Consider the following 24,212-nt stretch of genomic DNA (forward strand, 5'->3'; position numbering starts at 1 on the left):
AAATGTATTCCATCTAAGTGTGATATGATGTCTAGTCACTTATTGCTGGTGCTTTGAGAATGTCTCGGTTGAAGTTTTCTTACAGTCGTAATCGTAATTTGTTGTATAAGCTAATATCATTATCTCAGGTAGAAGTCATGTTATTATGAACAGCACAGCATACAAATGACCTGACAGTCAAACAAGCTCGACCCAACCGTGAAACTAATTGTCATGTCACACGTAAACGATACATTTTGAAGAAAACAAGATGGCTGTCATGTAATATTACCTCCATGGTTGGTCATTGTGGATTTAAACACGAAACGAATGAACATACAGTATTGTAGAAGGGTAATTATTCACTGGGTTTTAATTTTGCTTATTTCGCTGACTAAAAAATGCGCTAAATTAAAAACCAGTGAATATATATAATTTAGCATAGAACACATTATCTAAATGATACAACTGTGAATTTAAAACCCAATGAATATGCCTGAAATGGTAAATCAGCGAAATTTTAACCCAGTGAAAATTAGTCATTTTACAGTAAGCCCATTTGAAACAAGTCCTGTCCAAGATAACACATTTTCTAAAAAGCAAGATGGATGCCAGTCGGCCATCTTTGGTCTGATTATGGAACTAACTGACACGAACATGTATTCCTATATGTATGATGTAAAGTTTAGCGAACGAGGAGTCGCTGTGTCATCACACTCCAAACACTGGCGGCGCTCTCATTCCCGTTCATTCTGGCTTGGGCTTTCACCACTGCCACACCGTAGTTTGCTTATGTTCCGTAATTTGCGTAAATGGGTGGCGATTCACCACCACCTTTATAACTTTTTACGACATAAATATAGTGATGTTCATAAATATGGAATCATGCAACGAAAATCGTCTTTAGGTGTGTGCATTATCAGTTTTGTACGTGACCCATTTTCACCAAAGCGAAAGTATCCTTATGTTTATATGTTCGGCGAAAGGAAACCTCCTACTTTCCTGTCTGTCTTAGAAAAAAACTCCTTGCATTAATGTCGCGAACTCGTGAGATTCAGATGAAGGTGGAATGTGTGTGATAGCGGATATTCTAAGTTCTTACAGACAGCTGCTGGATAAAAACGTAATTATAGCGTTATAAGATTATAGATAAGATTTTGAATTTACGTTTTTAAAAAAACAAACTATCATAACAAAACAAATGAGTACAACTGTATAACATTATTAAATAATGCATTTATAAAGTAAATAATTATGTTATAATAATTATATTTGCTAAAAACACTGGAATTGCATTTTTAAATATCACAATTAGTATCATTTTCAAAAACGTATTTCATAACAGAAATATACAGTTCCTTTCATGTGATTTATTTGCGTAAATTGTCATAATGCCATAATTGCGTTTTTCAGTGACGCATAAAACACGTTGTATAAAGTTATTAAATTGAAGCCAAATACAAAAAAATACAAATTGTGTACTTGCGTAATTAAAAAAAAAAATCTTGATTTTCCAGCAACACCACTCGGACATATTTTCATTTAATTTCCCATTTCCAACACATATTAAAGATAAGAACATTTCTGTTTGAAGTTCGAAATTTCAGGTTTCAACTAGCTTGAAATAAAACGCCCATGAACGCAATAAAATCACGCGTTGAACACACTTCGCACAAAGATCGAGTTGCGTAACTGGTTGTAGTTTTACACAATTTTTGGGCCAGTTTATTTCTACAATATTTCTAGTTTCATTGATCATTAATTAGTAGAGAAATCACTGAAACGATTCATCATATCCGTAAAATACGTGTCGGCCGACGATCTGATTGTCTACGAACATTTCGAGTTTCGAACAAACTCCTGGCACTTGTGTGACATGCGTAAAATCGATGTTGATGCCGACCTGCAGCGTTAATGGACACAATGACTACATTTACAAAGAAATATTATTTCCGGGTTAACTTTAAAGAATTTGTGGGCAATATTTAGCTTCCTAGAACATTTCTATCACCATTGATTTTGTAGCGCTACAATTTTTTTAGCGCTCTCGAACCCAAGCTGAGGCATGTTTTACTTTATAAAACTCATACTATAAAAAGTAGCGTGTCTAATGAGTTTTATCGTGCACAAAAAATAGCGTACTCGATTTAATCTAGCAATTTTTTAAAGACTTGGACGACACCATGACAGTGAACCACTAAATAATAGAATTCTGATCTCAGAGTCAAAGGTACTCTCGATGTTCAATAACCGGTAAGTTGACAGATATCCCAGACTTGATAAAATTCACCCACTTGTTCTAAACTGGATATCACCTTTACTTTGTAAAACGTTAAGTATAATCTTTCAGTCTAGCGAAGATAATGCTGAACATCAAAGACAGTGAAAAATGTCGTTATAACTCCGACACGCCAAGTCACTAGTTTTGGTGACACAGACAAAGCTCTGTCATGGATCAGATCCTTTCTTAATGGGCGAAATCAGGAATTGAGGATCATCAACAGTTTTTTTTATCCTGGAAGGCAGTTCCACAAGGCACAATTTTAGGCCATGTTCTCTTCACATTGTTTGTTAATGATGTCCTAAAAAACATTTTCAAAAGCGTTATCGTAATAAGTATTTCATAACAGAAATATACAGTTCCTTTCATGTGATTTATTTGCGTAAATTGTCATAATGCCATAATTAAGTTTTTCAGTAATGCATAAAAAACGTTGTATAAAGTTATTAAAAAATAATAAACTAATATGTATAACGTACTTATTTCACAATATAAAATCGCCATTTGCATAAAAAATTACATTGTAATCGAGTTGGAACCGAATAGAAAAAAATACAAATTGTGTACTTGCATAATTTTAAAAAAAACAAAAAAATATTGATTTTCCAGCAACAGCACTCGGACATATTGTCATTTAATTTCCCTTTCCAACACATAATAAAGATAAAAACGTTCGAAATTTCAGGTTTCAACTAGCCTTTAAACTCAATAAAATCACGCGTTGAACACACTCCGCACAAAGATCGAGTTGCGTAACTGATTGTAGTTTTACACAATTTTTGGGCCAGTTTATTTCTACAATATTTCTAGTTTCATTGATCATTAATTAGTAGAGAAATCACTGAAACGATTCATCATATCCGTAAAATACGTGTCGGCCGACGATCTGATTGTCTGACGAACATTTCGAGTTTCGAACAAACTCCTGGCACTTGTGTGACATGCGTAAAATCGGTGTTGATGCCGACCTGCAGCGTCAATGGACACAATGACTACATTTACAAACAAATATTATCTCCGGGTTTAAAGAATAAGACTACTTTAATCTGTGGGCAATATTTAGCTTCCTAGAACATTTCTATCACCATCGATTTTGTAGCGCTATAATTTTTTTAGCGCTCTCGAATCCAAGCTGAGGCATGTTTTACTTTATAAAACTCATACTATAAAAAGTAGCGTGTCTAATGAGTTTTATCGTGCACAAAAAATAGCGTACTCGATTTAATCTAGCAATTTTTTAAAGACTTGGACGACACCATGACAGTGAACCACTAAATAATAGAATTCTGATCTCAGAGTCAAAGGTACTCTCGATGTTCAATAACCGGTAAGTTGACAGATCTCCCAGACTTGATAAAATTCACCCACTTGTTCTAAACTGGATATCACCTTTACTTTGTAAAACGTTAAGTATAATCTTTCAGTCTAGCGAAGATAATGCTGAACATCAAAGACAGTGAAAAATGTCGTTATAACTCCGATACGCCAAGTCACTAGTTTTGGTGACACAGACAAAGCTGTCATGGATCAGATCCTTTCTTAATGGGCGAAATCAGGAATTGAGGATCATCAACAGTTTTTTTTATCCTGGAAGGCAGTTCCACAAGGCACAATTTTAGGCCATGTTCTCTTCACATTGTTTGTTAATGATGTCCTAAAAACCATTTTCAAAAGTGTTATCGTAATAAGTATTTCATAACAGAAATATACAGTTCCTTTCATGTGATTTATTTGCGTAAATTGTCATAATGTCATAATTAAGTTTTTCAGTGATGCATAAAAAACGTTGTATAAAGTTATTAAAAAATAATAAACTAATATGTATAACGTACTTATTTCACAATATAAAATCGCCATTTGCATAAAAAATTACATTGTAATCGAGTTGGAACCGAATAGAAAAAAATACAAATTGTGTACTTGCATAATTTTAAAAAAAACAAAAAAATATTGATTTTCCAGCAACAGCACTCGGACATATTGTCATTTAATTTCCCTTTCCAACACATAATAAAGATAAAAACGTTCGAAATTTCAGGTTTCAACTAGCCTTTAAACTCAATAAAATCACGCGTTGAACACACTCCGCACAAAGATCGAGTTGCGTAACTGATTGTAGTTTTACACAATTTTTGGGCCAGTTTATTTCTACAATATTTCTAGTTTCATTGATCATTAATTAGTGGAGAAATCACTGAAACGATTCATCATATCCGTAAAATACGTGTCGGCCGACGATCTGATTGTCTACGAACATTTCGAGTTTCGAACAAACTCCTGGCACGTGTGTGACATGCGTAAAATCGATGTTGATGCCGACCTGCAGCGTTAATGAACACAATGACTACATTTACAAAGAAATATTATTTCCGGGTTAACTTTAAAGAATTTGTGGGCAATATTTAGCTTCCTAGAACATTTCTATCGCCATCGATTTTGTAGCGCTATAATTTTTTTAGCGCTCTCGAATCCAAGCTGAGGCATGTTTTACTTTATAAAACTCATACTATAAAAAGTAGCGTGTCTAATGAGTTTTATCGTGCACAAAAAATAGCGTACTCGATTTAATTTAGCCATTTTTTAAAGACTTGGACGACACCATGACAGTGAACCACTAAATGATAGAATTCTGATCTCAGAGTCAAAGGTACTCTGGATGCTCAATAACCGGTAAGTTGACAGATCTCCCAGACTTGATAAAATTCACCCACTTGTTCTAAACTGGATATCTCCTTTACTTTGTAAAACGTTAAGTAAAAATTTTCAGTCTAGCGAAGATAATTCTGAACATCCAAGACAGTGAAACATTCTGTTATAACTCCGATACGCCAAGTCACTAGTTTTGGTGACACAGACAAAGCTCTGTCATGGATCAGATCCTTTCTTAATGGGCGAAATCAGAAATTGAGGATCATCAACAGTTTTTTTTTATCCTGGAAGGCAGTTCCACAAGACACAATTTTAGGCCATGTTCTCTTCACATTGTTTGTTAATGATGTCATAAAAACAGTAATTTTGTATCGCGTTTTCCGATGATACAAAAACATATATTCAGCTCAATTTATGCATTAAGAATATGCAAATGTGTTCCCATTCTGAAACTTGTAAGGTTCTCCACTTTACAAATACAATGAGCGCACTGTATAAACAAAACTTATTCTATACCGAGAAACTGGGAAGGCTAAAACTGCAAACTCTGCATTATCAACGCAAACGTGCTAATTCAATTCAAACCAATAAAATGGAAAGAACGACAGACATGATCATATTAATCAGAATACTCGTTGTCTCGTTTGTCTGTTCAGTCTCGTGGTAAAACTACAGGGGACTACAGTCTAAAGTCGCAGAGAGATGGAGCTATTGGACAAAGAGCCAATTCTTCTCGGTCCGAATGACTTTTCATAATAACTTTTACAATTAATAACACCTTCTTGCAGTATTTCATGTGACGTATGACTAGATAGTCTGTGCCAGTCTCAACATTCCTATAGGGTAATTATTGTCTGGTAAATTATCATACGAATACAAAAAAATCAAACATTGCATATTTATAATTTTATTTTACATATTCTATGATTTAATTGTTCATTCATAACTGAAATGGTGTGATATTAAACAGTAAAGCGGCCAAATTATCTATGTAAATCTTATGTGATTACCCAGTCACGTGAACAAATGTGTGCGAGAGAGAAATTACATCAGCGAAATGTCACACCTTATAGATCGGGGGAATCGAAGCGACCAATTGTAAACTGAAAATATTTCTAGTACTAGTATTACCAAAGAGGGCGCACTTAAATACACATTGGCACAATAGATTATGTAAAAGCATGGACTTTGGTAAGGCTTGACTTTGGTTAAAGTATAGTGGTGAGTCGATGGTCAAATAAACGAATCTTGGCTGGAGATGATAATTCAGTTGCCAATTTATATTCGTTTGTCGGCTATCGCAATCAAGGTTTATGTATTTGTAGATCTTACACTGACAGAATAATGTGGTTGACTACCCGTCCACCCCTTCATACACATTGTTTTGTGTTTCGGCCACAAATTTGCATGTTAGCTGACAGGTGTACATGTGATAGTAAATGAAACCAAGATTTCTCTTCTTCATTACGCCGCCGGGAAGTCAGTGTGTGTGTGCAAGGACTTTTTCGTTTTGGATCCAAAGAATTCCCAGCGCTGAGCTGAGAAAATTGTGGCGTAAACCATGCATGTATGCACGTGCCACTGGTGCATATTTGGTCTACTTTTCCTGTTTTGTTCCGCGAATATTACGAACGATAAAAGGGACGTTGTCGACAGAAATGAATATGAAGAAGACAAACTGAATCATGGAAATAGAATTTTGACTGCCCTGGAACAATATAAAAAGGTAAATACAAATTAAATTATGTTCTGCTAAATATAAATGCCTTTTTATTTATTTTGTTTTTTACACTAAAAGAACTGTTATTTAATGCCACGGTAAACTTATTCGCAGATACCACATGAACCCAGAAGACTACGAAACGATTACCGCATGAACTCGACTAACCTTGTTAATGACAGACTGTCACTACAGTACACTTTAATCACTTCGTGGGGGTGTGGTGTCGGAGAATACAGCTGTCCCGGTACCAACGAATGTTTCTCGTGCCATAAACTATGTGACGGAGATTCGGATTGTCCAGACGCTTTCGATGAATCTTCAGCAATCTGCAATTTTGATGGTAAGACCACGAGTTTAATGATGTACGATACGCCAGATTTATTACGCATGTCATATATTCTATTTTCAAATGTATCGTCCTCTAAATGAAAATGACAATTCTGTGCGTGTTTAAGTTATTTTACAATCAACACGGCCGATTTAGTATCATCTTCAAAATGGTAGACTCGTTCAATTTGAAAAATCTTTGTACATTATTGCATGCCTAATGTGTACAGGGACATTGTCAACAGTTTGTCCCAATCACAGACTAGAGATAGGGTTCGGTATTATCCATGGAGTTTTCTTGATATTCTAAAGACAATGTGGGTAACCAATGGTTGTTTCTTTTTAAAAAAATAATGGCTCTAGATTTTCTCTCCACGTTGATCACACTAGGAATACAATAATTGACAGAATTACTTTACTCATTTTGTTATTTACCAAAACTTGTTTACGATCGGATGAAATATTCTTTCAGGAGAGTGAATCTAAATTTAAACGCCTATACACTAAGATAATGTCTTGTAATAATACATTCCCATATTACTGAATTGCAAGATCTGTTCGTTCAATCTCAACATAATATACAACTTCAAGCGCAACCTGCCGCAGAATTGAAGCTTTGAAAACTAGTGTAGAGAACAGATGCTAATCAGTTGGCGTTGTAAACATTTAAACAAATTGCATATTGTATTCTGGAATGTGCTGAAATGTATTGCATTTGCTTAAAACAGATTTGTTTTTAATTGCGTACCTTTCCTTCACGATGTGTTTAGTGACGCCGGTTGAATCGTAAATATTACCGGTACTAGTACGATTTCATATTTGTCGACGCCACAAGCGATTGCAGTGGTTCACTGAGCATTCGTCTTAGCACACCAATTCTATTTACTCGCCTACAATCCAAAGATAATGTATTTGCAGCAATACATTTTGGTTTGTACCTAAAATTGTCAGTGTGGCACTACTACTCAAAGGTTACTTTTTCCTTTCGGGTACGCCATCCGGCGATGAATTGATGGCACTTGCCAAATTTCTGTTAAAGTACTTTAACAAAATGTTTACAGCTTTCACAGTGTATAATGTAATTTGTATTTATACAATTAGCACATTGGCATTTTTTTCAACATTTTTCAGTATGTGGAAAAGAATATATTCAGTGTCCTACAGATGGCAGTTGTCAGAATTCATTCACCATCTGCAATGGCTATGAATATGAGTGCAGTGATAACTTCGATGAGTCTAGAGAAATATGTGGAGGTAAGCGTCTAACGATCTTATTTTAAAAGACAGTGATCGCTGTGCAGCGTCTGTTCAAATTTTATGTAAATGATACATTTTATACGCACCAAGTTCCCATATCAAACGCGGCGCGGCGCGACGAAAACCATAATTTAAGGCTCTATAGTTGTAAAACGATTATGACCCACATGCCATATTACTGAAGTAGTGTTTTTTTAGACAATGCTAAAGTCGTCGCATAACGTCTGGCTGAGTTTGGCAGCTATGAATGCACTTACCCTCCCCCTATTTACAGCAAGTCTGAATTCCCCGGAGTAATTTAAGCCTGGAAATAACCAGTCAGCTGGCGTACAAGTGATAATATGACAAATGCGATTATTTCACCGATATTATATGGGAGTAGCCATCTCGAACACTGCTTGAAACTACAAAATGTAAATAGTCAAGTTGAGAAACATTTTCCTACAAATCAGGGAGAAAATAACAAACTTTCACATACACAAGATCCGTTGGGGTAAAATTAAGCCGACCGCTAAAAGTCATTTGTCATTTTTCCTTGGATACGAAAGAAATAAAACACTTTCCCTAGTATATTTGAAAGCGAAATTGCCACTCAACTGCAAAACCGTCGCTGATTAGCTCCTCACTTGTGACGATCGTCCCCTACTGTTATATAGATTAGCCGTAAGTGGGCGTGATCACAAGACGGCGCCAGCGAGATTCGAAAGCCAACTGTTTAGCCAAAACTCAAGCAGTTAACCAATTCGCTAGCGAGTTTTGGCAAATGGGCTGCCCTAATACTTCTGAGACTTGCTGTAATTGGATATGTCAGTGCAGTCGCAACATGCAATGTTAAATTCTGAAACTTCCATGGCCATTTGTCGGGAACACGTGTTGTATTTCTGCTGTAAGTGTAACTGGTTACACAATGTGTTCTGAATAAACAAGAAATATACAAGAATGAAATAGTTCAATCTGTGTCTACCAAATGTTTCATTCTTTAAACTATCAAATTCGATACAACTCCAGAATGTGAATTTAATGTTTGTCTTAATAAAAATCTCTAAAAACAGTGCCGATGTGTTAGTACTGGATTATCAAAGCTTAACTAAATGTTGAATAAACCATCTGTCACTAACTGCTATCTGTGGTAAAGATCGCATTTGAAATTTACAAATTCAAAGGAGACAGGTGACGTTGAAGACAGTAAATATTTGCAATTCAGTGCGTAAAAGAAACAAGGACAAAGTTTTTATTCTAGAATATACATTGATATTTTGTAGTTGAATGTGGGCATAGTGAGTACAAATGTTCGGATGGCAGATGTATTCCAAGTCACTGGATTTGTGATGGTTTTGCGGACTGTAAAGATGATGGCGATGAAGCGGCTTCATTATGTTCAGGTAATAAGTTAGTTCAAAATGTAATTCGTCTAATACGTTGCGCAATATTGAACATAGATTTATGGCTGGTAGTGCATTAGTGTGCTTATAATTTATTTTACAGTCTGTTTCAATGCATTAGATTGATGAAACATAACAAATTATCCTCCGACTTGAAAGTGAAGCCTTTAACATCAACCAAGAAACGACCGTTCTTTAAAAAAAACGTCCATAAAATCAATTTGTAAAAATGGGGCGAAGCGCAATTCAATTTTAGCACTGTGGTTCGCATTTAGCCGCCAATATTGCAGGTTCTATTTTTGCGACGAGTTCCCGCCTTGACAAGCTTCTCAAAAGCTTACAAATTATACTCTTCTGACTACCAACAGGATGCACAATCGGTTTGCTACGATGTCCAGATGGAACGTGCATTCCAAATGATCAAGCATGCGATGGACTCCCAGGAGACTGTAGCTCGGGTTATGATGACTCAACAGAGCTGTGTAGTAAGTTAATTGTATCATTCTCGGTCATTTTACCTATATTATCGTGGAAGTTTTCCCACGACTTCGCTGTATGTGTAGATTTTTTTAAACTCAAGTTTCCTTCGGCACTTTCGTGCCACAATACAATGCTCAATACAATACATGAAAATGTTCTTCCTCAAAGTTAACCAATCTGGATCTGGATTTGGATCTGGATCTAGTCGCTACTGTATGACAGATACAAATATAAAAGTCGCTTTTTTATTCAAATAAGACAATGGGGGTGATGTAGATTTCATTTATTATTAGTTATTGCTGATCAGCTGGGGTACAACTTTGCTGGGCATTTGACTAGACTTAACAATCCTATGTGTGGAATACCTATTAGTTTCTAATTTGATAGCGCGACGTTGGCCCCCTTCTTGCAAATCATCACATCTGCCATTATTTCACAGGAAATGTTCCAACACCATGTGGGCCTGGTTTCCATACATGTTCTGATGGTTCATGCCTCAGTCTTAATCTGCGCTGTGACGGAATTCCTAACTGTTCAGATGGAAGTGATGAAAGCCCGATATTGTGCAACAAGGTACCATGTACGCAAAATGAATACGAATGTACAACAGGAGAATGTATAAGCCCATCACAATTCTGTGATGGTATTGTTGACTGTGCTAGTGGGGAAGACGAATTCAATTGTGGCTGCTCTGTAGGTACTGAATACACTTGTTCAGATGGTACATGTATTCCAATAGCATACCTGTGTGATAATATAGTGGACTGTGCTAGTGGGGAAGATGAATTCAATTGTGGCTGCTCAGTGGATACTGAATATACTTGTTCAGATGGTACATGTATTCCAATAGCATACCTGTGTGATAATATAGTGGACTGTGCTAGTGGGGAAGATGAAGATTCTATACGATGTCCACCCCAATGCATTGAATATGAATGTACAACAGGAGAATGTATAAGCCCATCACAATTCTGTGATGGTATTGTTGACTGTGCTAGTGGGGAAGACGAATTCAACTGTGGCTGCTCTGTGGATACTGAATACACTTGTTCAGATGGTACATGTATTCCAATAGCATACCTGTGTGATAATATAGTGGACTGTGCTAGTGGGGAAGATGAAGATTCTATACGATGTCCACCCCAATGCATTGAATATGAATGTACAACAGGAGAATGTATAAGCCCATCACAATTCTGTGATGGTATTGTTGACTGTGCTAGTGGGGAAGACGAATTCAATTGTGGCTGCTCTGTAGGTACTGAATACACTTGTTCAGATGGTACATGTATTCCAATAGCATACCTGTGTGATAATATAGTGGACTGTGCTAGTGGGGAAGATGAAGATTCTATACGATGTCCACCCCAATGCATTGAATATGAATGTACAACAGGAGAATGTATAAGCCCGTCACAATTCTGTGATGGTATTGTTAACTGTGCTAGTGGGGAAGACGAATTCAACTGTGGCTGCTCTGTGGATACTGAATACACTTGTTCAGATGGTACATGTATTCCAATAGCATACCTGTGTGATAATATAGTGGACTGTGCTAGTGGGGAAGATGAAGATTCTATACGATGTCCACCCCAATGCATTGAATATGAATGTACAACAGGAGAATGTATAAGCCCGTCACAATTCTGTGATGGTATTGTTAACTGTGCTAGTGGGGAAGACGAATTCAATTGTGGCTGCTCTGTAGGTACTGAATACACTTGTTCAGATGGTACATGTATTCCAATAGCATACCTGTGTGATAATATAGTGGACTGTGCTAGTGGGGAAGATGAATTCAATTGTGGCTGCTCAGTGGATACTGAATATACTTGTTCAGATGGTACATGTATTCCAATAGCATACCTGTGTGATAATATAGTGGACTGTGCTAGTGGGGAAGATGAAGATTCTATACGATGTCCACCCCAATGCATTGAATATGAATGTACAACAGGAGAATGTATAAGCCCATCACAATTCTGTGATGGTATTGTTGACTGTGCTAGTGGGGAAGACGAATTCAACTGTGGCTGCTCTGTGGATACTGAATACACTTGTTCAGATGGTACATGTATTCCAGTAGCATACCTGTGTGATAATATAGTGGACTGTGCTAGTGGGGAAGATGAATTCAATTGTGGCTGCTCAGTGGATACTGAATATACTTGTTCAGATGGTACATGTATTCCAATAGCATACCTGTGTGATAATATAGTGGACTGTGCTAGTGGGGAAGATGAAGATTCTATACGATGTCCACCCCAATGCATTGAATATGAATGTACAACAGGAGAATGTATAAGCCCATCACAATTCTGTGATGGTATTGTTGACTGTGCTAGTGGGGAAGACGAATTCAATTGTGGCTGCTCAGTGGATACTGAATACACTTGTTCAGATGGTACATGTATTCCAATAGCATACCTGTGTGATAATATAGTGGACTGTGCTAGTGGTGAAGATGAAGATTCTATACGATGTCCACCCCAATGCATTGAATATGAATGTACAACAGGAGAATGTATAAGCCCGTCACAATTCTGTGATGGTATTGTTAACTGTGCTAGTGGGGAAGACGAATTCAACTGTGGCTGCTCTGTGGATACTGAATACACTTGTTCAGATGGTACATGTATTCCAATAGCATACCTGTGTGATAATATAGTGGACTGTGCTAGTGGGGAAGATGAATTCAATTGTGGCTGCTCAGTGGATACTGAATATACTTGTTCAGATGGTACATGTATTCCAATAGCATACCTGTGTGATAATATAGTGGACTGTGCTAGTGGGGAAGATGAAGATTCTATACGATGTCCACCCCAATGCATTGAATATGAATGTACAACAGGAGAATGTATAAGCCCATCACAATTCTGTGATGGTATTGTTGACTGTGCTAGTGGGGAAGACGAATTCAATTGTGGCTGCTCTGTAGGTACTGAATACACTTGTTCAGATGGTACATGTATTCCAATAGCATACCTGTGTGATAATATAGTGGACTGTGCTAGTGGGGAAGATGAAGATTCTATACGATGTCCACCCCAATGCATTGAATATGAATGTACAACAGGAGAATGTATAAGCCCATCACAATTCTGTGATGGTATTGTTGACTGTGCTAGTGGGGAAGACGAATTCAATTGTGGCTGCTCTGTAGGTACTGAATACACTTGTTCAGATGGTACATGTATTCCAATAGCATACCTGTGTGATAATATAGTGGACTGTGCGAGTGGTGAAGATGAAGATTCTATACGATGTCCACCCCAATGCATTGAATATGAATGTACAACAGGAGAATGTATAAGCCCGTCACAATTCTGTGATGGTATTGTTGACTGTGCTAGTGGGGAAGACGAATTCAATTGTGGCTGCTCTGTAGGTACTGAATACACTTGTTCAGATGGTACATGTATTCCAATAGCATACCTGTGTGATAATATAGTGGACTGTGCTAGTGGTGAAGATGAAGATTCTATACGATGTCCACCCCAATGCATTGAATATGAATGTACAACAGGAGAATGTATAAGCCCGTCACAATTCTGTGATGGTATTGTTAACTGTGCTAGTGGGGAAGACGAATTCAACTGTGGCTGCTCTGTGGATACTGAATACACTTGTTCAGATGGTACATGTATTCCAATAGCATACCTGTGTGATAATATAGTGGACTGTGCTAGTGGGGAAGATGAATTCAATTGTGGCTGCTCAGTGGATACTGAATATACTTGTTCAGATGGTACATGTATTCCAATAGCATACCTGTGTGATAATATAGTGGACTGTGCTAGTGGGGAAGATGAAGATTCTATACGATGTCCACCCCAATGCATTGAATATGAATGTACAACAGGAGAATGTATAAGCCCATCACAATTCTGTGATGGTATTGTTGACTGTGCTAGTGGGGAAGACGAATTCAATTGTGGCTGCTCTGTAGGTACTGAATACACTTGTTCAGATGGTACATGTATTCCAATAGCATACCTGTGTGATAATATAGTGGACTGTGCTAGTGGGGAAGATGAAGATTCTATACGATGTCCACCCCAATGCATTGAATATGAATGTACAACAGGAGAATGTATAAGCCCATCACAATTCTGTGATGGTATTGTTGACTGTGCTAGTGGGGAAGACGAATTCAATTGTGGCTGCTCTGTAGGTACTGAATACACTTGTTCAGATGGTACATGTATTCCAATAGCATACCTGTGTGATAATATAGTGGACTGTGCGAGTGGTGAAGATGAAGATTCTATACGATGTCCACCCCAATGCATTGAATATGAATGTACAACAGGAGAATGTATAAGCCCGTCACAATTCTGTGATGGTATTGTTAACTGTGCTAGTGGGGAAGACGAATTCAACTGTGGCTGCTCTGTGGATACTGAATACACTTGTTCAGATGGTACATGTATTCCAATAGCATACCTGTGTGATAATATAGTGGACTGTGCTAGTGGGGAAGATGAATTCAATTGTGGCTGCTCAGTGGATACTGAATATACTTGTTCAGATGGTACATGTATTCCAATAGCATACCTGTGTGATAATATAGTGGACTGTGCTAGTGGGGAAGATGAAGATTCTATACGATGTCCACCCCAATGCATTGAATATGAATGTACAACAGGAGAATGTATAAGCCCATCACAATTCTGTGATGGTATTGTTGACTGTGCTAGTGGGGAAGACGAATTCAATTGTGGCTGCTCTGTAGGTACTGAATACACTTGTTCAGATGGTACATGTATTCCAATAGCATACCTGTGTGATAATATAGTGGACTGTGCTAGTGGTGAAGATGAAGATTCTATACGATGTCCACCCCAATGCATTGAATATGAATGTACAACAGGAGAATGTATAAGCCCGTCACAATTCTGTGATGGTATTGTTGACTGTGCTAGTGGGGAAGACGAATTCAATTGTGGCTGCTCAGTGGATACTGAATATACTTGTTCAGATGGTACATGTATTCCAATAGCATACCTGTGTGATAATATAGTGGACTGTGCTAGTGGGGAAGATGAATTCAATTGTGGCTGCTCAGTGGATACTGAATATACTTGTTCAGATGGTACATGTATTCCAATAGCATACCTGTGTGACAATATAGTGGACTGTGCTAGTGGGGAAGATGAAGATTCTATACGATGTCCACCCCAATGCATTGAATATGAATGTACAACAGGAGAATGTATAAGCCCGTCACAATTCTGTGATGGTATTGTTGACTGTGCTAGTGGGGAAGACGAATTCAATTGTGGCTGCTCAGTGGATACTGAATATACTTGTTCAGATGGTACATGTATTCCAATAGCATACCTGTGTGATAATATAGTGGACTGTGCTAGTGGGGAAGATGAAGATTCTATACAATGTCCACCCCAATGCATTGAATATGAATGTACAACAGGAGAATGTATAAGCCCATCACAATTCTGTGATGGTATTGTTGACTGTGCTAGTGGGGAAGACGAATTCAATTGTGGCTGCTCAGTGGATACTGAATATACTTGTTCAGATGGTACATGTATTCCAATAGCATACCTGTGTGATAATATAGTGGACTGTGCTAGTGGGGAAGATGAAGATTCTATACGATGTCCACCCCAATGCATTGAATATGAATGTACAACAGGAGAATGTATAAGCCCGTCACAATTCTGTGATGGTATTGTTGACTGTGCTAGTGGGGAAGACGAATTCAATTGTGGCTGCTCTGTAGGTACTGAATACACTTGTTCAGATGGTACATGTATTCCAATAGCATACCTGTGTGATAATATAGTGGACTGTGCTAGTGGTGAAGATGAAGATTCTATACGATGTCCACCCCAATGCATTGAATATGAATGTACAACAGGAGAATGTATAAGCCCATCACAATTCTGTGATGGTATTGTTGACTGTGCTAGTGGGGAAGACGAATTCAATTGTGGCTGCTCTGTAGGTACTGAATACACTTGTTCAGATGGTACATGTATTCCAATAGCATACCTGTGTGATAATATAGTTGACTGTGCTAGTGGTGAAGATGAAGATTCTATACGATGTCCACCCCAATGCATTGAATATGAATGTACAACAGGAGAATGTATAAGCCCATCACAATTCTGTGATGGTATTGTTGACTGTGCTAGTGGGGAAGACGAATTCAATTGTGGCTGCTCTGTAGGTACTGAATACACTTGTTCAGATGGTACATGTATTCCAATAGCATACCTGTGTGATAATATAGTGGACTGTGCTAGTGGGGAAGATGAATTCAATTGTGGCTGCTCAGTGGATACTGAATATACTTGTTCAGATGGTACATGTATTCCAATAGCATACCTGTGTGATAATATAGTGGACTGTGCTAGTGGGGAAGATGAAGATTCTATACGATGTCCACCCCAATGCATTGAATATGAATGTACAACAGGAGAATGTATAAGCCCATCACAATTCTGTGATGGTATTGTTGACTGTGCTAGTGGGGAAGACGAATTCAATTGTGGCTGCTCTGTAGGTACTGAATACACTTGTTCAGATGGTACATGTATTCCAATAGCATACCTGTGTGATAATATAGTTGACTGTGCTAGTGGTGAAGATGAAGATTCTATACGATGTCCACCCCAATGCATTGAATATGAATGTACAACAGGAGAATGTATAAGCCCATCACAATTCTGTGATGGTATTGTTGACTGTGCTAGTGGGGAAGACGAATTCAATTGTGGCTGCTCTGTAGGTACTGAATACACTTGTTCAGATGGTACATGTATTCCAATAGCATACCTGTGTGATAATATAGTGGACTGTGCTAGTGGGGAAGATGAATTCAATTGTGGCTGCTCAGTGGATACTGAATATACTTGTTCAGATGGTACATGTATTCCAATAGCATACCTGTGTGATAATATAGTTGACTGTGCTAGTGGTGAAGATGAAGATTCTATACGATGTCCACCCCAATGCATTGAATATGAATGTACAACAGGAGAATGTATAAGCCCATCACAATTCTGTGATGGTATTGTTGACTGTGCTAGTGGGGAAGACGAATTCAATTGTGGCTGCTCTGTAGGTACTGAATACACTTGTTCAGATGGTACATGTATTCCAATAGCATACCTGTGTGATAATATAGTGGACTGTGCTAGTGGGGAAGATGAAGATTCTATACGATGTCCACCCCAATGCATTGAATATGAATGTACAACAGGAGAATGTATAAGCCCATCACAATTCTGTGATGGTATTGTTGACTGTGCTAGTGGGGAAGATGAATTCAATTGTGGCTGCTCAGTGGATACTGAATATACTTGTTCAGATGGTACATGTATTCCAATAGCATACCTGTGTGATAATATAGTGGACTGTGCTAGTGGGGAAGATGAATTCAATTGTGGCTGCTCAGTGGATACTGAATATACTTGTTCAGATGGTACATGTATTCCAATAGCATACCTGTGTGACAATATAGTGGACTGTGCTAGTGGGGAAGATGAAGATTCTATACGATGTCCACCCCAATGCATTGAATATGAATGTACAACAGGAGAATGTATAAGCCCGTCACAATTCTGTGATGGTATTGTTGACTGTGCTAGTGGGGAAGACGAATTCAATTGTGGCTGCTCAGTGGATACTGAATATACTTGTTCAGATGGTACATGTATTCCAATAGCATACCTGTGTGATAATATAGTGGACTGTGCTAGTGGGGAAGATGAAGATTCTATACGATGTCCACCCCAATGCATTGAATATGAATGTACAACAGGAGAATGTATAAGCCCGTCTCAATTCTGTGATGGTATTGTTGACTGTGCTAGTGGGGAAGACGAATTCAATTGTGGCTGCTCTGTGGATACTGAATACACTTGTTCAGATGGTACATGTATTCCAATAGCATACCTGTGTGATAATATAGTGGACTGTGCTAGTGGGGAAGATGAAGATTCTATACGATGTCCACCCCAATGCATTGAATATGAATGTACAACAGGAGAATGTATAAGCCCGTCTCAATTCTGTGATGGTATTGTTGACTGTGCTAGTGGGGAAGACGAATTCAATTGTGGCTGCTCTGTGGATACTGAATATACTTGTTCAGATGGTACATGTATTCCAATAGCATACCTGTGTGATAATATAGTGGACTGTGCTAGTGGGGAAGATGAAGATTCTATACGATGTCCACCCCAATGCATTGAATATGAATGTACAACAGGAGAATGTATAAGCCCATCACAATTCTGTGATGGTATTGTTGACTGTGCTAGTGGGGAAGATGAATTCAATTGTGGCTGCTCAGTGGATACTGAATATACTTGTTCAGATGGTACATGTATTCCAATAGCATACCTGTGTGATAATATAGTGGACTGTGCTAGTGGGGAAGATGAATTCAATTGTGGCTGCTCAGTGGATACTGAATATACTTGTTCAGATGGTACATGTATTCCAATAGCATACCTGTGTGATAATATAGTGGACTGTGCTAGTGGGGAAGATGAAGATTCTATACGATGTCCACCCCAATGCATTGAATATGAATGTACAACAGGAGAATGTATAAGCCAGTCTCAATTCTGTGATGGTATTGTTGACTGTGCTAGTGGGGAAGATGAGCTTGATTGTGGCTGCTCAGATGAAACTGAATTTACTTGTCCAGATGGCAGTTGCATTCCGAGGGCTTACTTGTGTGATCAGATCATAGATTGTCGTGGTGGTATTGATGAAGATCCTATACGATGCAAGCTTCCTTGTCGTGAACATGAATGCAGAACAGGGGAATGTATTAGCCAATCACAATTCTGTGATAACATAGCTGACTGTGTTAGTGGTGAAGATGAATTCAATTGTGGCTGCTCTGTGGCTACTGAATTCACTTGTTCAGATGGTACATGTATTCCAATAGCATACCTGTGTGATAATATCGTAAATTGTCCCAGAGGTGAAGATGAAAGTGAAGAAAGATGTGGAACTCTCCCATCCTGCTTGCTCTATGAATGTTTGTCTGGGGAGTGTATTGGTGGATCGCAATTCTGTGATGGTAATAAAGACTGTACCAGTGGAGATGATGAAATTGATTGCCCAGTTGTTTGCAGAACAGATGAATTTACATGTCCTGATGGAAGCTGTATTCCTGTAGCTAATTTATGCGATCAAATCATAGATTGTCCCAGTGGAATAGATGAACATCCTGGTAGATGCACTGTACCCTGTCATGAATATGAATGCCATTCTGGTGAGTGTATTCATGAACGCCAACTATGTGATGGTGTGCTAGATTGTGTTAGTAGTGAAGACGAAATTGGATGCCCTGCAGTGTGCACAGTGCAAGAATTTACTTGTCCAGATGGTAGTTGCATCCCACTTTCCTATATTTGTGATCATATTATCGACTGTCCTAGTGGAGTTGATGAAGATTCTATACGATGTGAGCTTCCTTGTCGTGAACATGAATGCAGAACAGAGGAATGCATCAGCCAGTTTCAATTCTGTGATGGTATTGCAGACTGTGCCAGTGGTGAAGATGAGCTTGATTGTGGGTGCTCGGACGCAACTGAATTTACTTGTCCAGATGGTAGTTGCATTCCAATGTCTTACTTGTGTGATCAGATCATAGATTGTCGTGGTGGTGTTGATGAAGATCCAATACGATGCGAGCTTCCTTGTCGTCAACATGAATGCAGAACAGGGGAATGCATCAGCCAGTTTCATATCTGTGATGGTATTGCAGACTGTGCTAGTGGTGAAGATGAGCTTGATTGTGGGTGCTCGGAGGATACTGAATTCACTTGTTCAGATGGAAGTTGCATTCCATTGACATACCTATGTGATCATATAGTAGATTGTCCCAGAGGTGTTGATGAAGATCCTAGACGATGTGAGCTTCCTTGTCGTCAACATGAATGCAGAACTGGGGAATGCATTATTGAGTCTCAATTTTGTGATGGGGTCACAGACTGTGCTAGTGGGGAAGACGAGTTGAATTGCCCCACTATATGTTCAATAACTGAATTTACCTGTCCAGATGGCAGTTGTATTCCAATGGCATACGTTTGTGATAATATTGTGGACTGTCCAAGAGGTGCTGATGAAGACTACGAAAGGTGTGGTATATCTCCATGTTCCCAATATGAATGCGTTTCTAAAGAATGTATTAGTGGATCACAATTCTGTGATGGGGTCCAGGATTGCGCAACTGGTGAGGATGAGATTGACTGCCCAGTTGTTTGCACAAATGATGAATTCACCTGTCCTGATGGCAGTTGTATCCCCGTAGCCAACTTATGTGATCAGATAGTAGATTGTCCAAGTAGAGAAGATGAAGATCCTGCAAGATGTATTGTTCTTTGTCATGAATATGAATGCATCTCGGGTGAATGTATTCATGAACACCATGTATGTGATGGGGTAGTGGATTGTGCTAGTGGTGAAGATGAAATTGGATGCCCAGTGATTTGTACAGCAGATGAATTCACTTGTCCAGATGGTATCTGTATCCCATTGAAATACCTATGTGATCATGTAGTAGATTGTCGTGATGGTGTTGATGAAGATCCTGTACGATGTGAGCGTCCTTGTCGTCAACATGAATGCAGAACAGGTGAATGCATAAGCCAGTTTCAATTCTGTGATGGTATTGCAGACTGTGCCAGTGGTGAAGATGAGCTTGATTGTGGCTGCTTAGATGAAACTGAATTTACTTGTCCAGATGGCAGTTGCATTCCAAGGTCTTACTTGTGTGATCAGATCGTTGATTGTCGGGGTGGAGAAGACGAGACTCTTGAAAGATGTAGTGTTCCCCAATGTACAAGATACGAGTGTGAAACTGGGGAATGTATAAGTCGTTTTCAGTTTTGTAATGGCATTGACGATTGTGCTAATGGTGAAGATGAAAATGGATGTCCAACAAATTGCTTGGATACACAGTATACCTGCCCAGAACAGAAGTGCATTCCACTATCGTACATTTGTGATAATATTATAGACTGTGCCCAGGGAGAGGATGAGAGCAACTGCTGTTCATCCAATGAATTCACATGTAATGATGGCGTATGCATACCAACTGCGAGCATATGTGATGGAATAGAAAACTGTATTGCAGGCGAGGATGAAAGTGTACAACTGTGTCCACCAACCTGTCTGATATCTGAATACCAATGTCCTACTGGCGAGTGTATATCCAGATCAGCTGTCTGTGATGGTGTCAAAGACTGTTCAGATGGGGATGACGAAGATCTATTGCGATGTCAATGTAATACTTTTATCCTCCACATACAGCAGTTGGAACAGGAAAATCAAGAACGTGAGTTGCATATATATATATATATATAATTTCATGAAAAATGTCTGTGTAAAATAACAAACGTATCAGAAACATAATCTCTTTTCGTCGCCTTTGTTTATTTGTGAAAAGACACTACTCTATAAATATGTATCTAAACGAGCGTGCTTCAGTACTTTTTTTTTTCATACGTACAGTTGCTAATGAAAGAGATTTTCTGATTGCACAAATAGAAGACCTTGAAAGACATCTAGCTGCAGGTAAGTTTTGTTCCTACAATATATCAGATAAATGTTAGATGTGTATTTGCGCGTGTTGAAATATCAAATTTAATCCTGTGCAAGCGATGGCATCAAGAGTTTGATTTTTATAAATAATTATGCAAGATGTACTATGCAGTTAGCTTACTTGGCTTCATAATCGTCAAACCACTTTATTGCTCTTCAATTAGTGTGCTTTTGATGTGGAAGTACATGTTTTATTGGTATAACCTTTGATTATAGATTAGTATTACAGAAAACGTACATCAAAACATTGACTGGATTTAGTCGCTGATAAAATCAACCAAAGGCCATCGGACTTTTCACGACTTGTTTCCGCTACTAGTAATAGAGCTTGCTTTCAGCAACAGAAAAAAAAAAACTCGCTGAAATGTTACTTGTAACATTCAGGGAACCAGTGAAAAATTTTCAATCGGATCCATCTCTCCCAATACCAGTCACTTGGGGGGGGGGGGCTGAAAATTAAATACTAAATTAAAAAAAAAATCTTCCGCTATACGTACACAAGTAAATACACAAGTTATGAAACGTGGATCCTCGTAAATCGACACATTGTCGGTTTCAAATTTCTATTTCTTACCTTAAAATGCGAAACAAAAAGTTTAGAGGGGATCGGGTGTTACGTTAATAACCATTGTTCATAATCGCTAACTTGGTTTTATTCAAACTGCACAAATCCCGCGTTTTCAGACGATATCCGACGATTTCATGAACGAAAATGGCCAGCAGCCAGAATCAAGGGGAATTCTCAGAGTTCGCTCGAATTTTGTGTTGATTCTTAAACACCGTTTTAGGCGAAATAGTCTAGTGACATAGATATGATCTGGTCATACAAAATATTGATGGCGACGCCATGCAGACCAATGTTTGTTTTCGGGTTGATTTGTTGATTGTATGGTCATTTGCATACTATTAGAGCAGTTGATATATTTTAGCCCCCTCCCCATTTGTTGGCATTGTATTTACGAATCTTGTGATTAATTTAGACAATCTGTTGGTGTAGTGTTGTCCTTCGATACAACTCTCCTAATGTATTGTATGTATTGAAAATCATTGTAGCATTGTGTGAAATCGATAGATCGTGATTTACAAACATATGTGCACGTCGTTTAACCGTACGCCGTGTTCTTTTATTAAATAGATCGTCTATTCGGTCGCGATACCAAATACAGTGATGGAGTGCTGCATCACAACTATTCTGAGAGCGTTCGCACAAAACGTGTATCCGCCAATTCGGATAGAACAGAAAGAAATCCAGTACAAAGTGGAACAAGTGGGCGAGATGACAGAAAAATGAACGCCCCATTGCGCACAGCTTCGCCTGTGAACAGCAAAACTGGTGACGCGTATCGTGGAAATGCACGTGTATCAAGTAATCGACGCAGTGCTGAAGTAACAGGAATCCGGAAACCAGTTGGCCCTTGAACTATGACGTAGTTGAACTTAATTGGATCCCAAATAATTGTACCACACGCCTGTCCTTGGCGATATGCAGATTTATTCAGTTTTCATTTAGTGAGGAATGCTTACCCTTGTTGATTTTTATTTTTTTCAAATGTATCATTTAAAATTTATTTTATTAAATAACATATTACGCGAGATTTGTATTTTCGGATTGAGCAGACTGTGGTAACTCGTCGTTGCAATTCTAGTCTTCCCTTCAGTTGCCAATGCTATGAACTTGAACCATATTGTCTTTATTTAGAGCACGTTTTAATGCTATATACAAATTATATTTATATTATATTATATAATTCATGTCATAACTATATATTTATTTTATTTCTGTTAAAGTTGTAATTTCGCTCCGCGTTTTGGGGTACATCTTGTTTTGTATATAAGGGACTTTACGTCAAGCATCCTATGAAATGCTGCATGTAGTGCTTTTTGCATCTGAATTATTTGAGCGGAATAAATTTTATGCAGCATCATCCGTATTGTCATTCTATTTTCCAAAATTACTCCCTCACCTCTCCCTCTTATTGCTTGTACAGCAGCTACGTTGAGTGTTCTAGATTTTCCGGTCACTTGTCCCCTCCCCAATGTATATTTGATGGTAATCTTTAATCAGTTTTCTTGGATATGACAGTTGTGCCTGCTGGTTTTTCTTTCGCAATTCAAACTAGTTTGGGCCGAAAGCAAATTTTACTCAACAGAACATTGGAAACTGACTAAACTGTTTTTAAAATGTTTTAGTTGTATCAATGTAATTTTCATCCAACCGAACAAAATTGACATGCAGAAATAACTTCATGAAGTGACAATTTCAATTTTGCCCATTTTGTTCTAATTTTCACTGTCCTGGCTGCATGCACTAGACAACGCAATGCATTTTTACTCTGTTTGTAAATGTGTTACATCCATAACAAATCTACAAGACAATATCTGTTTAGAACGGCGAATTCACATTGACATTCAGCGCGTGGCATTTAACTTTACTTTCGGCATTATGGACTGCTGAAATTTACAGTCAAATGTACTAGTTCACTAAATACAACTTAGTAAATTAATGTACTTTATTAAGTTTTATAAGGCTAATCAG

The 24,212-nt window shown here is 38.1% G+C and overlaps 1 protein-coding gene across 1 annotated transcript; it reads left to right on the forward strand.

Moving 5' to 3' along the window:
* Window positions 1–6,369: 6,369 nt before the first annotated feature.
* Window positions 6,370–23,601, forward strand: LOC102806517 (uncharacterized). The gene is made up of 8 exons (XM_085501772.1): window positions 6,370–6,635; window positions 6,744–6,972; window positions 8,091–8,213; window positions 9,479–9,598; window positions 9,967–10,083; window positions 10,518–21,410; window positions 21,587–21,649; window positions 22,812–23,601. The coding sequence occupies exons 1-8, from the start codon at window positions 6,471–6,473 to the stop codon at window positions 23,093–23,095; spliced, it is 11,994 nt and encodes a 3,997-aa protein (XP_085357898.1). The 5' UTR covers window positions 6,370–6,470; the 3' UTR covers window positions 23,096–23,601.
* The last annotated feature ends 611 nt before the right edge of the window (window positions 23,602–24,212 follow it).

This window comes from Saccoglossus kowalevskii, chromosome 7 (assembly GCF_978046115.1).
Source record: "Saccoglossus kowalevskii chromosome 7, keSacKowa6.1, whole genome shotgun sequence".
Lineage (NCBI taxonomy): Eukaryota > Metazoa > Hemichordata > Enteropneusta > Harrimaniidae > Saccoglossus > Saccoglossus kowalevskii.